Source organism: Anastrepha obliqua, chromosome 2, assembly GCF_027943255.1.
Source record: "Anastrepha obliqua isolate idAnaObli1 chromosome 2, idAnaObli1_1.0, whole genome shotgun sequence".
Taxonomy (NCBI): domain Eukaryota; kingdom Metazoa; phylum Arthropoda; class Insecta; order Diptera; family Tephritidae; genus Anastrepha; species Anastrepha obliqua.
The window spans coordinates 37,789,408-37,808,800 of NC_072893.1; the positions used below are offsets into that span (position 1 = coordinate 37,789,408).

At 37.1% G+C, this 19,393-nt stretch overlaps 1 protein-coding gene across 3 annotated transcripts; it reads left to right on the forward strand.

Annotated features, from left to right (window-relative positions):
- Window positions 1-2,830: 2,830 nt before the first annotated feature.
- Window positions 2,831-17,481, forward strand: LOC129237792 (DENN domain-containing protein Crag). 3 transcript variants are annotated; one of them, XR_008581777.1, is made up of 17 exons: window positions 2,831-3,170; window positions 3,728-4,032; window positions 4,093-4,639; window positions 4,693-4,843; window positions 4,908-5,009; window positions 5,074-5,243; window positions 5,312-5,525; window positions 5,611-5,766; window positions 5,994-6,396; window positions 6,463-7,771; window positions 7,843-8,145; window positions 8,615-8,695; window positions 12,992-13,358; window positions 13,445-13,861; window positions 16,486-16,664; window positions 16,729-17,117; window positions 17,216-17,481. XR_008581777.1 is itself a non-coding variant. In XM_054872725.1 (16 exons), the coding sequence occupies exons 2-16, from the start codon at window positions 3,732-3,734 to the stop codon at window positions 17,045-17,047; spliced, it is 5,019 nt and encodes a 1,672-aa protein (XP_054728700.1). In that variant the 5' UTR covers window positions 2,831-3,170; window positions 3,728-3,731; the 3' UTR covers window positions 17,048-17,193. The 3 variants fall into 3 exon arrangements, 2 of the variants coding, with proteins under 2 accessions (XP_054728700.1, XP_054728701.1); XM_054872725.1 differs by lacking the exon at window positions 17,216-17,481 and having other exon boundaries at window positions 16,729-17,193; XM_054872726.1 differs by lacking the exons at window positions 8,615-8,695; window positions 17,216-17,481 and having other exon boundaries at window positions 16,729-17,193.
- Window positions 17,482-19,393: the final 1,912 nt, after the last annotated feature.

Consider the following 19,393-nt stretch of genomic DNA (forward strand, 5'->3'; position numbering starts at 1 on the left):
CCATTGCTTCGCTTGAACGATATTTTCCCCCATCAAGAGGCCGTGTAAAATTAAAACACGAAATTCTTTTCGATCCATTGTTTTGAAAGTAACAAAAGTAGCGTCACTCTTGGCGCAATAACTCACAGACTAAAATCATGAAATTTTAACAGCTGTACTTTTAAGGTTGAAACTAACTGAAAAAGAGGTGAACGCAATAAAACTGGTGTCATCTATGTGTTAGGCCCGGGCCCATTTACCTTTTTCTCACATGGATTTTATACTTGTAGCTTTGCAGGTGATATCGTCAGTGAATATTGCAGTAAACAAAAAAATTATATGTATGATTAACGGGCTTGACGAAATAAAAGTATTTTTTCTGACTCAGAGCTTCCACTGTACTCAAGGGGCTTTATTTATTACTTCAGTGTAGGTTTAAAAGTGGAATTAAAATATAACTAACTCTTCACGTATTTACTAAATTTTATGACAAGCAAACGGTCTCCTATTCGTGGATGGATTAGCATACGTGAGTCTTCTGAGACTAGGAAAAATATATATCTTTGTAGGAAACTTATAATTCTTAAGATATAGACTATCAAAGCTTTTGTGAAACGTACCGAAAGTTGCAGCAATTTTTAAAATCCAACAAATAATTTCTGAGTACTAAGTTAAGTTTTATTTTATTTTGCTATGGTTTGATTATCATAGTTGTTTGTCAAGCTACGAGCTTTTGGACCTAGGAAATTTATCTTTCTAAAACCTGAGAAAATTATAGCAAAATTTAAGACACATTACTAAATTAAAGCTATGCAAACAAAAATACCATGAAATATAGTATATACATAAGTGGTTAGGGGTAGTCCGAGCCCAGAAAAAAAATTTTTTTTTGCTAGTCAATTGCTTTTTTTTTCAAAAATAAAAACATAGCATTAATACATCATGTTTCGACTTGATTTTAGCAAAATTTCAAAAAACAAAATTAATAATTGTAAAAGTTACCGCTGTTTGTGTGGAGCCCGTTTCTACAGAAGTCCCTTGCTGTGATCATCACAAGTCCGAGGAGATTCATCTAAAATCAATCGGCCAAGAGAAATAAGTTTTATTAATAGATAATCTTGCGGCTGATCGAAGCTTTTTTTTTAATTTACAATATGGTGGCCTCAGGAAATATTTTTCAGATTTTCGAAAAAAACCCGACAATTAATTGTTAAAAAAACGAAATTTTTGAAGAAAAAAATCCTTCGATCAGGCACGAGCTTTTATGTTTTTCAAAAGCAGTATAAATTTTATTGAAATCACCAGTTCAAAAAACATTGTTTAGAGAAAAACGCATTTAAAGTTTTGCTATCTGCTCCGGAGCGCCCGAGCGCCCTTTGTTAATTGTTGACTAACTCGAAAATTATTTATGAGATTCACTTCAAATTTTCATACAATATTTTTAAGATAGATATTACACTTTAAGAAAATGCAAATAAAAATCAATTTTTTTGAAAATTCTAACTATCCCTAACCCCATAAAGAACTCGGTAACTAAGCACAAAGGGATGCCATGCATTGTCAATACAAATGTGACAAATCCACTGCAATGCTTAGGTTAAAAATATAAATAATTAAGTACCATTCGACCTTTTTTTCAATTTTGACTACCTTTTCAGAAAGGGGTTAAACTTATGCACCTTTTTCCTTACTGCCAAATTACATCAATGGATTAAATAGCATCCGAAATCAGTTGCTGTGATCATTCTCAATGAGTTTTTGTGAGCTTTTTTCCAAAGTATTCAGAATGGCGAACTAACCCGATGCCAGCCAACCAGACCTTACGGAAATTGAAATTGTAATTTCAAGCCATCATTCGCTTAAGTTACCACCGGTTAATAGCAACTAACCGGACGGTAAGAAAATGCCTAATACAGATATACCTAAAATGTGTAGATGTGAGATAACATCGCGCAAACCCGAGCGTCACCAAACTACAGTGGCTCAATAAAGAACGCGGACATACATTGGATTCAGCTTCAAATTCAAAATTTTTGTAAGAAATGCAAGTTATATATTTTTATTTTTGTATTTTTATAATATTTATATGCCAAGTGGCGACCGCTGTTAGAAAAATATTTCTTTATTATGCCCTCAAATCATAGTCTTTAAAGCGTCTAACATGGTCATCAGCAGAAGTGGAAGATCTCATCAGAGATTTTGTTTAATTTTTCATTCTAAAACGGTTTCATGGAGCGGATGTCAATCATAGCGCGCAATCAGATCTTAGGGCGTTCTTTTAATGATATTTTATAAAGCAAACCGGCTGTTCCAAGGCAATTGAAAAATTATAAGGCGATCGGATATGTCGGGTGGGATTAAATAGATATAAAAATACATATATAAATAATAAATAAGTTTAAAGAAATACTTTTATTTAATTGTGCTTTTTTGTTAAAAACCACTAAATTTTCAAATAAATACTAGTTTGAAAAATTCTCACCTTTTCGCGTGTTATTGATCCTTGCAAAAGCCCATCAAAGTTTCACTTCACCTTAAAAGTCAAAACTTTTTTTAGACCAATTTCAACGAGTATTTAATTGTGCCAGCACTGATAAGGTTAAAAGAGACAAAACAGTTATACATTCCATTTTCGGCGCTGCCACTTAAAACCTAATGTGAAATCCACATTATTAATCTCAGGAAGCAGCTTGACAATATTTCCTTCTTGAATTAAAAACAATATTAAACAGTTTGGAATAACAATAATTCATATATTTAAAACTCTAGTAAAATATATCATAATTTTTTAGTATAAATTTTGCTTATTATACTCAATCGAAATTTTAAGGTTTTCATCTATTTCAATTTGATCAGGTGGCATTATTTGTCCATTTGCGAGTCACCGAACCAATGGATTTATCAAAGGAAAATAAATTCCAATAGTGAAGCGTTTATAAATTCTATTCGCTCTTAAAATATTTTGAATATTGAATATAAATCATATCCTCATGTTTAAAGATTAATAAGAACAACATTTATTTCAAAGATGGTGATGTAAAGGGATACGAAATATTTTACGCAGTGTTGTGAAAATTTTTCTGATTAAAGTGAACGTCGTGAAAAGGAGTGCAAGGCAAAAGTAAAAGGCAGCAGACAGTTTGCTGAACAAAGTGGCGCATAGATTGGAAAGCCAAGCAAAAGCAATCGACGTAAGTTGGATTTTACTTCATTATTCTAACTATAGGAGCATTAAATGTAAAATGAGCTAATAGTTAGAAATCCTACTTTGCAACGGGTGGCTGCAGCAGTGGCAAATAGCAATTTGACCCCGACACCAAATGCGGAAATAGGTGAGGAAGTGACGGGGGGGTGAATCACTTCATGGCGCAAAGTTGCAAAGGCGAACTAGTTTGAGCTAGCTCCTTGTATAAAACTTGATATCAGGAAGGCGTTAGCGGAAGATTTGTCGAAAGTGAATCAAAGGATTTCTTCAAGTGGGAAGAACAGGTTGTGTGTAAAAAACAAAAAAAAGAAGTAAAAACTGCAATGCTCCAACTCTACCAGCTATAACAATGTGCATACTGTGTGGTCTATTGTGAATGGCATCTCTACCTGCTTTGGGTTATGGTTGCTGTGTTCACTGTTGACCAAAACAAAAGCGACAAAAATGTCAAATGAAAACAAAATGCAATTATGAAAAATGTTATATGTGTACTTTTGTTGCTTCAATTCAATTCAATTTTGTTATTCATTTTATAATCTTTAGCGCCATGGAGGAGAAACGAATTGCTGACTATTTTGTGGTAGCTGGTATGCCAGAGCATCCGCAGCTGTTGCAGGAAAATATTTTCAGCGAATCGGGTCATTTGAGAGCGGCTAATACCATAGAACCCATAACCGATATTGGTGTATACTTCCCGTTACTCGATGAAGAGGTGCCCGAAGGCTACGAGGTGTTGGAGGCGACGCCTACAGGACTGCCAGCGAATCTCAACCATGGGTCTATGCGTACCACAGAATGTTATATTTACTATAGACGTGGTAAAGATCGACCGCCTTTAGTGGATATAGGTAATCGATTGTTGCATGTATACTTGGGCACTTCTTTTAATGCCTAGTTCTCTATTCCAGGTGTACTGTACGATGGTCATGAACGTATAATGTCTGATGCTGAAATTGTCGCAGAGACGCCTGGTGGCCGCGTAGCAAATGTTAACAATTCTTCATCGAAAATATTTCTTACATACCGACGAGCACGACCGGACATGCCCTGCAACGAATTAGTGGTCACAGATTTGTGTGTGATCGTACAAAGCAAAGGAGAAAAACCACCACATGCATTTTGCCTTATCTACAAAACCCTCAATAAGGGTTACATGGGCAGCGATGTCTATTTATGCTACAAAAAATCTATGTACCGTCCAAGATTAATCAGTTATCAGCCGGAAATATTATTGCGGTATCCGACAGTCGATCACAATGACTTTCCCTTAAATTTATGTCCAAGTGTACCCCTATTTTGTTTGCCGATGGGCGCGTCCTTAGAGGCTTGGCCTCACGTGAGCGAAGGAGAGAAACGTAAACCCATCAGTCCGGTGTTCAGTACTTTTGTGCTGACGGTCAATGATGGCACGTACAAAGTCTATGGTTCCGCCTTAACATTCTATGAGGATTTTGAGTGAGTGGATAGAGTTTTATTTCATGTATTAAGTAAATTAAACTTTTTTTTAGGGAAGAAGCATTGACTGAGAAGCAGCGTGAGCTGTTGGGATGGAATGAAGCGTTTGCTAAGCAAAATTCATTGCATATAATTAAATCTATTTGCCTTTTGTCACATTATCCATTCGGGGATACTTTCGACAGATGGCTGCGTTACTTACATGTGAGTGAGAAATAATGCTTTGCACAATCGTGAACTATATCTTGGTTTGTTCGTACTTTTATAGCGCCTAGCAGTGTATGGTGTAGATTTACCAGTAGCCATCGAACGTTATATAACACAATTGCTGGACGAAGTACCATTTCCAGCACCTAGCATACACTTACAAGTAAATTTTACTAAAATATTTCATTTAAATTATCAGTAATATTTATTTTTGTACGCCAATAAAGCTCTCCAGCGAGTCCAATGACCGCATTCTGCTTACGCAACCGGAAGACTCGCCTCTGCCACGTAGCGGTGCGGGTTTTCACATGTTGCTACAGAATTTAGGAACTGATAACTGTTTGCATGTCTTGTTGCTGGCGTTAACGGAGCAAAAAATTTTGATACACTCATTACGGTCTGCAACTTGAATGATATTCAGTCATATAAAAGCAATTTGATCTTAATTTTCTTCTTTTCTTTTAGACCGGCGACATTAACTGCAGTGGGTGAAGCTATTGTATCGCTGTTATTTCCATTCAAATGGCAATGCCCGTACATTCCACTATGCCCGCTGGGTTTGGCGGAAGTCTTGCATGCGCCGTTGCCCTATTTGATTGGAGTCGATTCAAGGTTTTTTGATTTATATGAACCACCGCAAGATGTAACTTGCATCGACTTAGATACGAACACAATCAGCGTACGTTAATTGTTGAGTTGGTTGTACTTATGTATGTACATAGTTTCATTTCTTATCTACCCTTTATATTTATTTTGTGCTATAGTTGTGTGAATCACAGAAGCATTTAACGATAAAACTTTTGCCTAAACGTGCTGCACGTATTTTGCGTCAAAGCCTCAACGAATTGGAAGCTCTTAAAACAACTCACATCGAATCAACTAACAGCCTTGATAGGGATTTAAGAAAGCGAAAGCGTGAGGTACCTTATCTATTAAATTTAAATTAATAACTTTAATTTTATCTTTTATATTTCAAACTACAAATGCGCGCTATGCTAACTTTATTGGCACGCCGCTATTAAAAATATTCCATGACCAAACACAAACATTCGCTGGTATCTTAAATTACCTATACGCGTAGTAAAAAACCCACTGTGCTTGCCAATTTCTGCATTTAATTTGGATCTTCTTCTCTTTCCTTCTTCAGCAAGATCTCGAACAACGAATTCAAGAGGCCTTTCTGCTGTTCATGGCATCGATTTTACGCGGCTATCGCGACTATTTGACGCCGATATCGAAGGCGCCCTCTGTCGGTGCCACAGATCCAAGTGCCTTATTTCAACTGAAGGCGTTCTTGCGATCACGCGATAAGGCGCATCAAAAGTTCTTTGAACTTCTCATGAAAACTCAGATGTTTATACGTTTCATTGAAGAACGTTCTTTCGTATCGGATGGCGATCATGGACTTACATTTTTCGATGAATGCGCTGAAAAGGTGGGCGCATACGATGACACACCGTCCGACTTGCGTTTAGTTGACTGGGAATCTGGGCAGAATAGCGAACGTACAAAGTACATATTTCCACCAGACAGTGTAGGACCCAAACAAGGTTGGTACTAAAAGCTTTCACAAATACATTCGCTAAAAATATATAATTATTTTGCCCATCTCATAGATAACTCCGGGTTCGTTTACAACTATGCGAACTTCACACTGAATCCGAGTCTATTGAAATCGTCGAAGAAAACTGCGTTATCGCACTTTTTGCAGCAACAGTTAAACGGCTCGTTGGCGCCGGGATCGCCTATAGCACGCCGCACAAAACACGAAATTAAGCTCTCGCAGAAAATGGCACGACGTTGTCAGATGCACCCAGAGGCGTGGTCAAAATATCTGCTGGCGACATGCTATTCTCTCTACTTCCTCATACTCCCGTCCATGGTGACCGATACGCGCCAGGCCGGCAAAGAGCACGACATTTTGCGTGCAGCCTACGACATGTTGGTGCGTGCCTCAAAACTTAAAATAACCTGTGATGAATTTTGCTACCGTATCATGATGCAATTGTGTGGCATACATAATCTCCCCGTATTGGCGGTGCGTCTACACTATCTGATGAAGCGCTCGGGTGTACAACCCAATGCGCTAACCTATGGCTTCTACAATCGTTGCGTGCTCGAGTCGGAATGGCCCAGTGATAGTACAACGCTTAGCCAACTACGTTGGAATCGCATTAAAAACGTCGTACTCGGCGCGGCGCATTTTCGACGCGCTGGCAAGAAGCATGCAGCTAAGAAACCACTTTCAGCATCATGCGAAAATAACCTCAGTACATTAGAAACAGTTGACGGCACATCACGTACCAGCCTTGATTCATCAACGTCTTCGCATATGGAACGGGGTGCTGGCGATTCTCATGCGTATAGCGCCACACTGCTGGACTTCTCAGCATTCGATAAATTGCGAGGCAAATTAGGTAGCATTGTGCGCCAGTCGGCGCTGGCAATGAGTGCACAGGACCCAGCTGGTGATGTTATCAGCTCGACAGCGGGACTATTGATAGCAGGTGACATCAAGTCCAGTGGGGCCATCGAAAAATCAGGCAATGACAAAAGTGCGCCACCTACTTCCACATCGTCGCCGCACACACCGAACAGTCCGCACAGCCCCAATTGTGATCTAACCGGGGTTGGCGCTAGCGGCAAGCTACAATTGACGAAGGCCGAGAGTTTCGGTGGTGATGCACAGCTGCTGAACAAATTGCAACGCAAGCAGTCGCTGCCCACCGAAACAAGTGGGCCACGTTATAAAATAATGAATATCGGTGATGGCGAGGAAGATGTAGCCGATGAAGAGGAGGCATTGAAGGAAGATGAAATGCTGCATGAAATTGCCAGTTCTCAGGAAGAGTTGGACTATGCGACGGCTGACGCACATATGAGCGGTGAAGATGCGCACGCACATCTTTTACAGAGTCCCACAAAGTAAGTGCGAAGTGCTTGACATAAATTACAACAAATGAACTAAGGCTATTATTCTTATAATTATTTGTCAGAATATCACCACGCACGCCGGTCACTCAAAATGATCCGCTAGGCGCGTTAAATGAAGAACTGAAAGGTCAATGTACGGCTACAAACACCAAAAGCACCAAAGAGGCAACAAACGAACAACACGCCGGCATGAATAACAGCACTATGTATACCGATAAGCCCATATTATTCAAAGGTCAACGTAGTGCGACCTTCGACGAATCGACGCATTTGAGCAAAAGTATGCAGCGATCGGAGACAATGCCTGGTTCAAGTGTAGCGTCGAGTTTGGCCAATTTCGGTTCATCGTTGAAATTCAATTTCGGGTAAATATACGCAACGACATGCACAGATTTCTTTTCAAGTATGAATGCGCAGAATTGCTTAGGCTTGTCGATTTAAGAAGAGTAAACTGCCGCAATTCAAATGCGGTTGACATTAGCAGAATTCAGACCAAACAGTACAAATTTATTTTTTTTTGTTTTCAACGGCTGACAACATATTAATTTTTTTTTAATGTTGTAAATTTAATGCATGCAAGTGCAGTCATTTTTTTTTTTTAATTTTTTAAATTTTTTTTTTTCAAATTATTTTTTTCTTGTTTGCTATGCAGCCAATACTACTCATGCATATAATTTTGTAAACGCATTTTAAAGCTATTAACGCGCGCTATTTTTGATTTTTACATACCAGTTTTAGTATAAATTTTATTTTGCTATACTTTTTTTTTGAATTTTCCTTAATTGTCACTTCCCCAATTTTTTAATGAAACAAATTTGTACCATGTTTTCGTAGACGTTATTCACCTGCACGATTCTCATTTAAGAAAGACAGTTTCAAGCCCACCATTATTATAGAAAATATTTCCAATATAAGGTAAGTGCCACCGTCTAAAAGCCACAGATTTGCTGTGCTGTGTGTGCGTCCAGTTGTTTCTGTTTTATTCTATTCTATTGTGTTTGGCGCCACACTCAGCTTTAGATGCTTTGTTTAAAAAAATCCAACTTTTGATTTCCTTCCAAAAACAAAAAACATTTTTACGGTGATGGTTTTCTCTACTCCTCGTTTTTTAACCCAATCACAGTGTGTGTAAAATTTTATGTTGGTTTAAACTTAAGACGGTGTGGGTTCACTAATGTTTAGTATTTGACCAAATATTTCAAAATTACGGGTAATGCGGTGATGGTTCAATAATTTGTATATATGCACCTGTTTAGTACTCACATTTACGTCCACATCACGAATATACGTCTTAGGGAACTCATTTTGAATTTGGCCTTGAAAAAAGCTGCACATTTTTGGGCGTACATGAGGGGAAGAATAGATTTGAGTAAGTCGTAAAATCACTCAGGCTTAGATGCCCATTGCACTTCCCTAAAACACAAACTAGGGGCGGGGATAACGGGAATCGAAGTAGGCTAATACGAGATTAATTTCTTTAATTGTTTAATGAATCTGAAATATTTGTTGCAAGATTCAGGAAGCAGCTGTCCCATTCTGAATGCATTTGACTCACAAATGCGGCTGCTTAGTCAAGCAGAGAACATTTTTTCTTCGACAGTCTATTCTACGTTACCGGATTGGTAACAACAACAGGAATTGTGAAATGAGCTTCAGAGATCGTAAAATAGAAGGCTTTGATAGATCTGAAATAAATTTGTATTATTTTTCTCAAGACGCATTTATTGAAGATAGTGGCACTACACCAACAACAATGTTTTGTACGCTTGATTGTCACGGCAAGCTATTGGCAAAGTACAAAACAAAAACTTAATTCGCCTTGTTTTATTTTGTGCTGACAGCGACATGGACACAGCAAAAGAAAAAAAAAAAACAAATCAGCTGATTTACCAACACCCTCTTTAATAGATTCGCCTAGATTTTTCTGCTACATTTAAAATTATTATGGCGTACATTTAACGGACACGGAACTGTACTTAACTGTTTCCGCTTTCTGAAAATCAATTAGATATTCTGAAATACATTTTACGATTTCGGAAAATCAATTGACTAATCTGAAGTGCTGTTGACAAATGTGCAGTCGTGATTTGTAATACCTAGTATGCATAGACGAGTGTACTTGCCCTAACCACTATTAATTCGCACCGTTACGATTTCTACTCATATACACCCCGTTGCAAAATTATAAACACACTACTAATTTTTTAATTAAGTTTATACTATAACAAACTCCATATAACGCAAGTTTCAAAATTTAATCAAAACTTTCAACTTTTTAACCAGAGTTTTGCTGAGTAAGCAGTTTTTATATATTATTGGTGGTGTGAATGTAATAAAGCCGAGGCTCTCCTATGCGCTTTATTGCCAGAGTAAATAGGTCTACCGATCGTTGATCAGCGCACCTGATTAATTTGACGCGTGATTGAAACCAACCCACGTCCGAACAACTGGGTGGGGGTCCTGGATTTTCTTTCAGGATGTCTCTGTAAACTGCCTTATGCGGCTTTCTTTCGCTACTTCCGCAAAAGATTTCTTCATGGTGTTAGTTGTTTGAGTGGCGGACACCTTAGTTTGTTTGGCTTCAGCCGATGTCCCTCCCTCGATCTTTTGCACTTCCCTTGCACAGAATCCGTTTTAGCCTTTTTTCCCGGTGTTCGGCTATGAAGCCTTCGGCCCACGCCTTGGAGTCTGACTGTACCTCCGTTTGGTATCCTTCAGTCTCTCCAGGATCCTGAAGGCTGAACGCTTGGTACGGTAGTACCTTTCTGAAACACTAATTTGCTTCCGGGGGTGGGTACTACCCGGGTCAGTGATTTTGTCAGAAGGGCAAGCTCCAGAAACCATTGGCTGAGCCATGTGGTCCGATGCCGCCGACGTTGTCAAGGGTGTCTTTCTGGAGTTCCCGTGTCACCTGGAGTGAGGGAGACAGCAAGCTCGGCTTGTCTTAGGACAGGGCCGTCCTTACTTCCCGAGGGTTTAGTTGCGAGGGGGGTCTACTTCTGGCACCAAAGCCTGGCAATGGGATGTCATCACCAACTTGTCTTGAGACAGGGTTGGGATGGTGACCAGTAATAGGTCTCGCTGCCGTGGAGGTAGTCCCCGAAGGGGCGAAGAGAGAGCTGGGCACTGGCTTAGCCACAGGCTTGGCACCACTCGTGTGTGTGTTCTTTCCTGTCGAAAGACCTGACCTTCCCGTAGGATTGGGCCTTGTTTTGTTTATGCCTTTATCCGAGGCTACGGTTTTTTTGTGCATCATCATTGCATAATCGTCCGCGCTGCTCGACGTGGCAAGTGTGGCGGACTAAACTTTTTAGGGAGGAAAAGAGAAACGGCGACCATGGCAGTCCTCTCTACCATGGCAAGGTCATCCTGCCTCCTGAGGTGACCCAGTTTCAGGAGAGCGCCGTTAAAATACAGCCAGATACCCCTGGCTGCAAACCATGTGGGCACGGTAACGCATAGCACCCTGGATTAGAGGGGAGTAGGAGAGGGATATGGTGGGATGCCAGGGTTTGGAACAATAGGGGGACTATAATCGGTACGATGATCTCCTCATGCCGATATGGAGGCTAGTTCGTGATGAGTTAGCCCTCATGATATGGGGGTTAAATCACCCCTTAAGCCTCATCCTCGCGGCAAGGAGACGAAGATGATGATTTTATTAAAACGCAGCGCATCAGATGGATTGACCAATTATTAAAATGCCAAATGAATTCAAAAAAACTTTTTACTTTACGTCCAAAGTGAGAAAGAAAAAGAGGCCGACCAAGAAAGAGATGGTTTGATGACTCGAACAGTCATTGTCATAATTGGAAAAATGTAGCAAGAGAGAGAGTGAACAGGAGAAAGATTGATGATGAAGTTATGGCCCACCATAGACTGTGAAGCGAAAAAGAAGAAGAATTTTGTATAACAAAGTGCAAGTTTCCAGTGACTACAAATTACCGTTGATTTTTGGCATTTTGTTTTTTTTTTTTTTTGTCCTAGGCTTTTTCTTCCATATAAAAAAAATCGAGCATGTACTGCGCGTGTGGAAGAAAAGGCGCGGCATCTCAGCGAAAAAATTTACAAAAAATCATCGGTATTTTATAGTTCCTTAAATTTACACTTTGTTAGACTTAAACTTAATGAGCTATAAAAAAGCATACCGCGAAAAATTGTAAAATTTCTGGCTAAAGATAAAAAAATTATGTTGAAATTTTGAAAAATTGTTATGAAATAATGAATCAGAAATAAAAATGTTGAAGTGGTAATAAAAATAAATAATCGATACAAATTGCGAATCGATAGAAAACCAGTTTTTTAGTGTTAAATTTAATAGAAATAAAAATATTGAGGCATTAATAAAAAATCCATATAAATTACGAAGCGACTACAAATTTTAAATTTAATTTAAATAAAAATATTGAGGCAATAATAAAAATAAAAAATTGATAAAAATTATGAAGCGATTACAAATTTTGTTTACTGCTAAATTTAATAGAAATAAAAATATTAAATTATTATTAAAAATAAAAAATCGGTAAAAATTAGGTATCGGATAAAAGTTGTTGTTTTGCGGTTAAATTTAATATAAATAAAAATATTAAGGCGAAAATAAATAATCGGTGAGAATTACGAATCGTTTAAAAATTTGTCTACTGTTAAATTTAATAAAAAAAATGAAAAATTTGAAAAAGTTTGAAACTTTGCGTTATATAGCTTTTATTGTAGGAAGAACAATATTTTTGTAAAAAAAATTGTGGCCACGAATTATGAACACGTTTGACATGTCATTTGTGTTACCATTCTCAAAAGAATAGGTGGTTCAAAAAGCAAACGCTATATGGCCCACCCTGTAGTTAGGGCAAATAATCATCAATTTCTAAAAAGTATTGCACGACGAATAATTTTACTCAAATCTCTTCTAAATTCACCACTGTCACTCGTGATTGTTGCTTGCACACTTTGTTTTTCGGGCTTCATTTCATTGTTTTTAAAAACGTTTACTTTATTATACTAATTATATTGCTTTTTCATCCAAATATTTCATTTTTACCTACACCATACAATCCTATTAAACAATTTTTACTAACCAAAACTAAAACAGCTGTAAAATCAGCTTCTAAATCATTAAATTATGCTTAGAAAAAAAAAACAAATTCTATGCTGATGAAAAGCAAACATACATACATATATATCTCAAAATACACGCTTACTAACCTTTTGCAGTCCCAGTTTAACGGGTAAAAAATCGAATGAGATCATTCAAGGTAGCCTGAGCAGCATAAAATATGCTGCCACTTCGTTAACCCGAAAATTCGATGAGATTAAAGGTGCGCTCTCGGCCCAAACGACACCGGTTAAAACGCCTGGCAACGTTGGACATCCCGAGGGTGCTGATGAAGATGTGATTACACACGAGGATGGCACGTTGAAAATACGTCGCGTCTCCAGCGATTTGGATCCTTGGGGACGGCTGAGTGAATCGCGCAAATCAAGCTATAATAATTTGGTGCCGTTGGGCGAAAATACGTCGGCGTTAAATTTGAGCGCATTTCCAGTGCTACCGGATAATTTGTACTCACCCATTGCGGATGTGAGTTTTGAATCCATTTAACTTGCTTGTTTTTGAACTTCAATTTATTTCTAATAAAAATTAACCCAATTCATGCCTACTTACAGTTAGAAGAGCGCCCCGAGTGTGACGTACTCATACAAATCACATCCTGTTCCCAATGCCACAACTGTTCGGTGCTGCTGTATGACGAGGAGATTATGTCCGGTTGGTCAGCAGAGGATTCCAATTTGAATACAACCTGCCACGCATGCAACAAGTTAACCGTGCCATTCCTGAGCGTACAAATTGTTGTGGACGATTCCCTGAAGGCGCTCAAACAATCAGACAGCCTGACAATTCCATATTTGAATCCATTGGTCTTGCGCAAAGAACTCGAAAACATACTTACACAGGAAGGTGATATCGCACTGGTGAAGTCCTCCTTTGTAGAGGAGCATCCGATTATTTATTGGAATTTATTGTGGATTATGGAGCGTATCGAAAGTAAAACTCATCTGCCTGAGCTTTGCCTGCCAGTAGCTGTGAGTATTTTTCTATACAATCTAAAACTGTATTAGGATAAGATAAATGGCTGACCACGCGAGGGGCCCACTTGGGCAAAGAAAAAGAAAAAGTTATATTAACTCAAAAGCGTCTACTTTAATTAAAGGCTAGCAACCTTATGGAAGTTAGATTGAAGAGACAGCAAGAAACTCAAACTGCACATTTTCACCAAAGATGAGGTTCAGCTGACTAAAGTTGTTGCTGAAACAGCACTAAATCTTCTTCATACACTTTTGGAAATGCTGCTAAGTAACAATCCGTGGCCAGGTATAAATTCGGGTTATACAAATAACTTTAAGCCAACTGTCATGGGAACGTAGAACTTACCTTCGGCAAAGAGGCCTAAATCCCCATAGAGGCATTTTATAATTTATATGGGACAAATTTTCAAGAAGAATTAGCGAATTTGCGAGAATTACAATAGAAATTGTCTGTTCGTACGGAACATCTCGAGTCAATCATGATAAGACAGTTGGGGAAAACTGGTTGTCATGCATATTATACGAAATATTACGAATCTTCGATATTAGTGCTACAGGCTTTCCAGATTCTCAAGAAGGAAAACAATTTTTTTTCTTTTTTTTTGTAGTTTTTTGAGACGGGTTGCCGAAAAGATACCTGATCAGAAAATTAATATAATTAATAAGTAAAAAAAATAGTGATTCGTTTAAAATTATAAATCGATTAAAATGGGGCATCGATCGGATGTTGAAGGATAACCCACTAAAAAGTCAGTAATGAAAAAATAAATCCAAAATAAAAATAATGAAGCGGTAATAACAATAAATAATCGATAAAAAATATTTTTTTACTGTTAAATTTAATAGAAATAAAATTTTTCGGATGATAATAAAAAATCGAATAATTTAATTGAAATAAAAATATTAACTTATTAAAGCGGTATGGAAATAAATAATCGATAAAAAATTATGAGTAATTTAAAAACTAGTTCTTACTATTAAATTTGATAGAAATAAAAATATTAAGCGGTAACCAAAATTAAAAATCGATTAAAAAGATGAATCGATTAAAAGCTGGTGTCTCTCTTTTTTATTTAAATTTAATAGCAATAAAAATACTAAAGCGATAAAAATTATGAATCGATTAAAAATTAATTCTTTACATTTAAATTATAAAAATTAAAATATTAAAACGGTAATAAAAAAGAAAAAATCTATAAAAATTATGAATCGATTGAAAACTAGTTTGCTACTGTTCAATTTAATAGAAGAAAAAAATATTAAGCGGCAATAAAAATAAAACATCGACAAAAAGTAGTTTTTACTGTTTAATTTAATAGAAATAAAAATATTAAGCGGTAATACCAATGAAAAATCGTTAAAAATGGATGGATTAAAACGATAATAAAAATAAAAAATCGATATAAATTATGGATCAGAATGAATAGAAATACAAATATTAAAGCGGTAATAAAAATTAAAAATAAATAAAAACGGTGAATCGATCAAAAACTAGTTTTTTACTGTCAAACTTCATAGAAATTCAAATATTACAGCGATAATACAAATAAAAATTATTTTTTTACATATAAATTTAATTTAATAGAAATGAAAATATTAAAACGGTAATACAAATAAACGGCGATAAAAATTATGAATCGATTGAAAACTAGTTTTTCACTGTTCATTTTATTGGTTTGTATGTACATTTATACAAAAAAAAAGAATATTCCGAAACATAATTAGTAGGTACTGTATTCGTAATGCCATTTTACAAGAAAAAGTAGCCCATTATATTTTTCTTTTTCTCTTACTGATTTTGTTTCAAAGTTAAATAATAAAAAAAGTGTGTGTAGCGTAGTACACATAACAGAAGTGAAACTTTCAAGGCAGACAAAGAAAGAGGGAGAGACCCGAGAGGGAATGAGAGAGAGAGAGAAAGAGAGAACGAATAAATTCACAACATTTGCAGAGAATACAAATAGACAAGATTTACAAAAAACGGATAAGTGTCGACCGGTGTAGGTAAACGCCGGACACAAGCGCTGTGGCAACAACGCGCACTACTCCGAGCGTTCATCACCCGCACAAACGCAGCGATTCCAGAACCGCAGCAACGGCACAAATTACCGCAAGGCAATACCAATATATCTGACGCCGGAATGGTAAGCACTTTATAGTAAGCACAAGCATTAGCCAGGAAACGGAAATAAGTGCCAAAAAGTAGGCACAAAAAAACGCCTAAAAAATTGGGACCAAAAAACGCCCCAAACAGTAGGCACAAAGGAAATATAACGTAAAAAAGTAGGCACTGTTATTTCTCACTAGAAAGGAAAAACTCAGAAAAAATAGCCTAAAGTGTATCTAAGATATATATAAGATATGCTCTCTTTCTCTTTTCCCTCTACGTTATATCTTTTTTCTCTCTCGCGGAACGAAAATGCCCAAAACGTTGCATGGCCTTGAAATTTTACTCTCCATTCTCGCTCGTCCATCTGCGCCTAAGAAGTTTCACTTCAAAAATGTTTTTTTTTAATTTTATTATTTCAAAGCTTCTTAATAGTTATTTAAATAAATATATGTTTGTAAATATGGTCTGTAAAAATCATAATAATAATAGTCTCTCCTTTGTTTTCTCTTAGGCTGACGAGGAATGCGATCCGCTAAGCAAAGTAAAGACTGTAAGCATCCAATGTCTGTGGGATAATTTACGACTACACAGCGAAGCCGGTCCACCCATGTATATATTATACAAGCAAAACCAGCCAGCCAGTCCGTTACTGAAAGCACTGCTCACCGACCAGGCGCATTTGAACAAAAAGTAAGCAGCGGCTTCAGCAGAATTAACGAATATACTTTACATATATTTCTTAATTCCTCCTCAGTGTCATTCAACAAATCATTTCGGCAATACGCTGCAATGATCTCTTAACGCCAGTCAAGCGATTAGCAAATGAGCGGCACAAATTGAAAAATAACGGCGTCGATCGAACACACTCCATCTATCGTGATATACTCTTTTTGGCGCTCACCGCCATCGGCCGTTCCAATGTCGATTTGGCCACATTCCATCGCGAATATGCCTCGGTGTTCGACAAGCTGACCGAAAAGGAATGCAATATGTTCTATCGCAATCAGGATTTGCCACCTTCAGCGGCAACAATTTTCTGCCGAGCTTACTTCAAGCCGCTATTGCTTCCTTGACGTGATATCAACTATCTGCGGCATGACTTTCACATCAATACGAAGGCAAATACGAATGCAAATGACGAAGGTATTGTGGCGGATGCGTTAAGTGATGTTGTAGATACTACGTAATTCATAATCATATTACATTTTGTTTTCTTTTCTGTTATGTTTTTTCTTTGGTAGTCGGACGAATGTAATGTGAAGGTGTAATATCAGTAGAAATAATGAGAAATCGTTAGTAGGGGTACTCACACACTCATTTCGTTACATTGTCGGTTTGGCAAATTTGTTTTGCTGTGAACGGCCTCTTTGACTTATTTTTGTTAGTTTGGTAATGCTCTTGCGCACCAGCTGATTTATAGCAATTTCACTACATATATACAAGGTGGCGCAAAATCAATCAGCCAATTTTGTTTTTGAATAACTTTTTTACTAAATAAAAGAAATGATGTTAAGTGATTTTTTTTTTTTAATTTTAATTAAAATGGCGGCAGAAAATCCACAAAACGCCACCACCGTTTGTGAGTTCAAAGTGTTGACGTAAAACTGTACTGTACTACCGTTATTACGGCAGCTTCTAATTTTTTATGATTTCTATCGTCTTGTTTTTTAAATTATGTTGAATCATTTTTGTTTTGAATCGATAGTTTTATAAAGGGTCTTCCAATAACAGGTGTTAGGTGTTAAACAGGAGAGATGATTAACGATTATTTATGGCCGGAATTGGATGGTATTGATCTGAACAACGTTTATTTTTAACAAGACAGCGCTACGTGCCACACAAGACACGAAACCATTGATCTTTTACGGGAAAAGTTTCCGGACCGTGTTATCTCTCGAAGAGGTGATCACAATTGGCCACCGAGATCTTGTGATTTAACACCTTGTGACTTTTTCTTTGGGGCCACGTGACGGAGAAGGTCTACGCCAACAGCCCAGGGACGATTCAAGACCTCAAAGATGGAATTCGAGCGGCTATCGAGGACATGGGGCAACCACTTTGCAATTCGGTTATGGAAAATTTCATGAAAAGGATATTGTCCTGTAAGCGTGGTCGTGGTGGTCATTTTCCTAACTTTATTTTTCACTATTAACGGCATACCTTCCTCTTTATAATTTAATAAACATGCGATCATTTATATTAAAAAATAACATTTTTCTTTGAATATCTAAATAACACCTCTTATTGGAAACCCCTTTATTTCATTTAGTGCATTTCGTTTTCATTTGTTAATTAGATTCCGTTTGATTTTGCGTATGTTTTTATGTTGTCTTGGAGGTATATCAATTTCAGCGGAACTTTCTTGTTATTTTCGTTTTCTTTTTAATTCGTTCCAGTTTCTTTAAATGGATTGGCTTGTATTTATATGCAGTTGTTAATTTTTATTGTACTCGATAGGTCTACGCGACCTTCTAATTTAAGCTCCATTGCTTGTCCGTTTGAATACAGCAGCTGTCTATAAGGTGTCTTTATGGTCCAATAAGGTGGTTAATTTTGCGCCACCTTTTGCCTAGTAACGTGAAACCGAAAATTATTAATCAATTAATAGAAAGTTGCAAGTTACTCTGATTGAAGGTAAAGCCATTTGTATATCTCAATTAATTGTATAAAATGCATCTAATTGTGCATAATTTCGAATTATTCCCACAAAATTTTGACTGCATTTCACTACTATTTTCACCTACTTTTTTCCCTACACTTTTTGATATTTTGCAATTAAACTTCACGCCTGACCACGAAATGCCAGTTGTTAAGCAGCTGATCGTTATTTTGCAAACTACCATCAATCAAATTGTCAAATTAGTCACAGCAGTGCTTCGTTACTTGGCGCTTAGATGTTTTAGTTGTATTTACAAAAACAATTAATACGTAAAACTGTCAAGTAGCGAACCAACGAATTAGGTGTGAAGACCCCTAATGTAATAGACAGGCGCTAGGAAATGATAAGTTTTTGGGAAGTTAAATCGAAGGCGTGTGTGCATGGGTGTGTGTGTGTGGGTGTGCGTGTGTGCGTGACGTCTTACAAATTCAGAAATATAAAAATAAAATAAACTTTTTGTTTGCATTTTAAACGCTCAAGTTCAATTTAAACTTAGTTACTATTATAACTGTATGCCACATACATGCATACGTAGACGTGAGAGTATGTGTGTCATCACAATGGCATTAAAATTAGATTCAAATAGTTTCTGGAACGTTTACGGCTTTATTCGTACCAATATTCGTAAATGCAGCAACGCGCGGAAGCTATCCAGAGTACAGAGTCAATTAACGGAATATATCGCACTTGGAGGAGCAATCTGTTGTTTGTGGCCTCTTGGGCCACTGCCAATTCAAGAAAGCTCGAAAAAAGCACTTGA

What these genes read in the sequence shown, in the direction of transcription:
- LOC129237792 (XM_054872725.1), top strand. Translation starts at nt 3,732, where the DNA reads ATGGAGGAGAAACGAATTGCTGACTATTTTGTGGTAGCTGGTATGCCA. An exon ending in ACATTCTATGAGGATTTTGA is followed by an intron (nt 4,640 to 4,692) that starts GTGAGTGGATAG and finishes ACTTTTTTTTAG; the next exon opens with GGAAGAAGCATTGACTGAGA. An exon ending in CACCTAGCATACACTTACAA is followed by an intron (nt 5,010 to 5,073) that starts GTAAATTTTACT and finishes ACGCCAATAAAG; the next exon opens with CTCTCCAGCGAGTCCAATGA.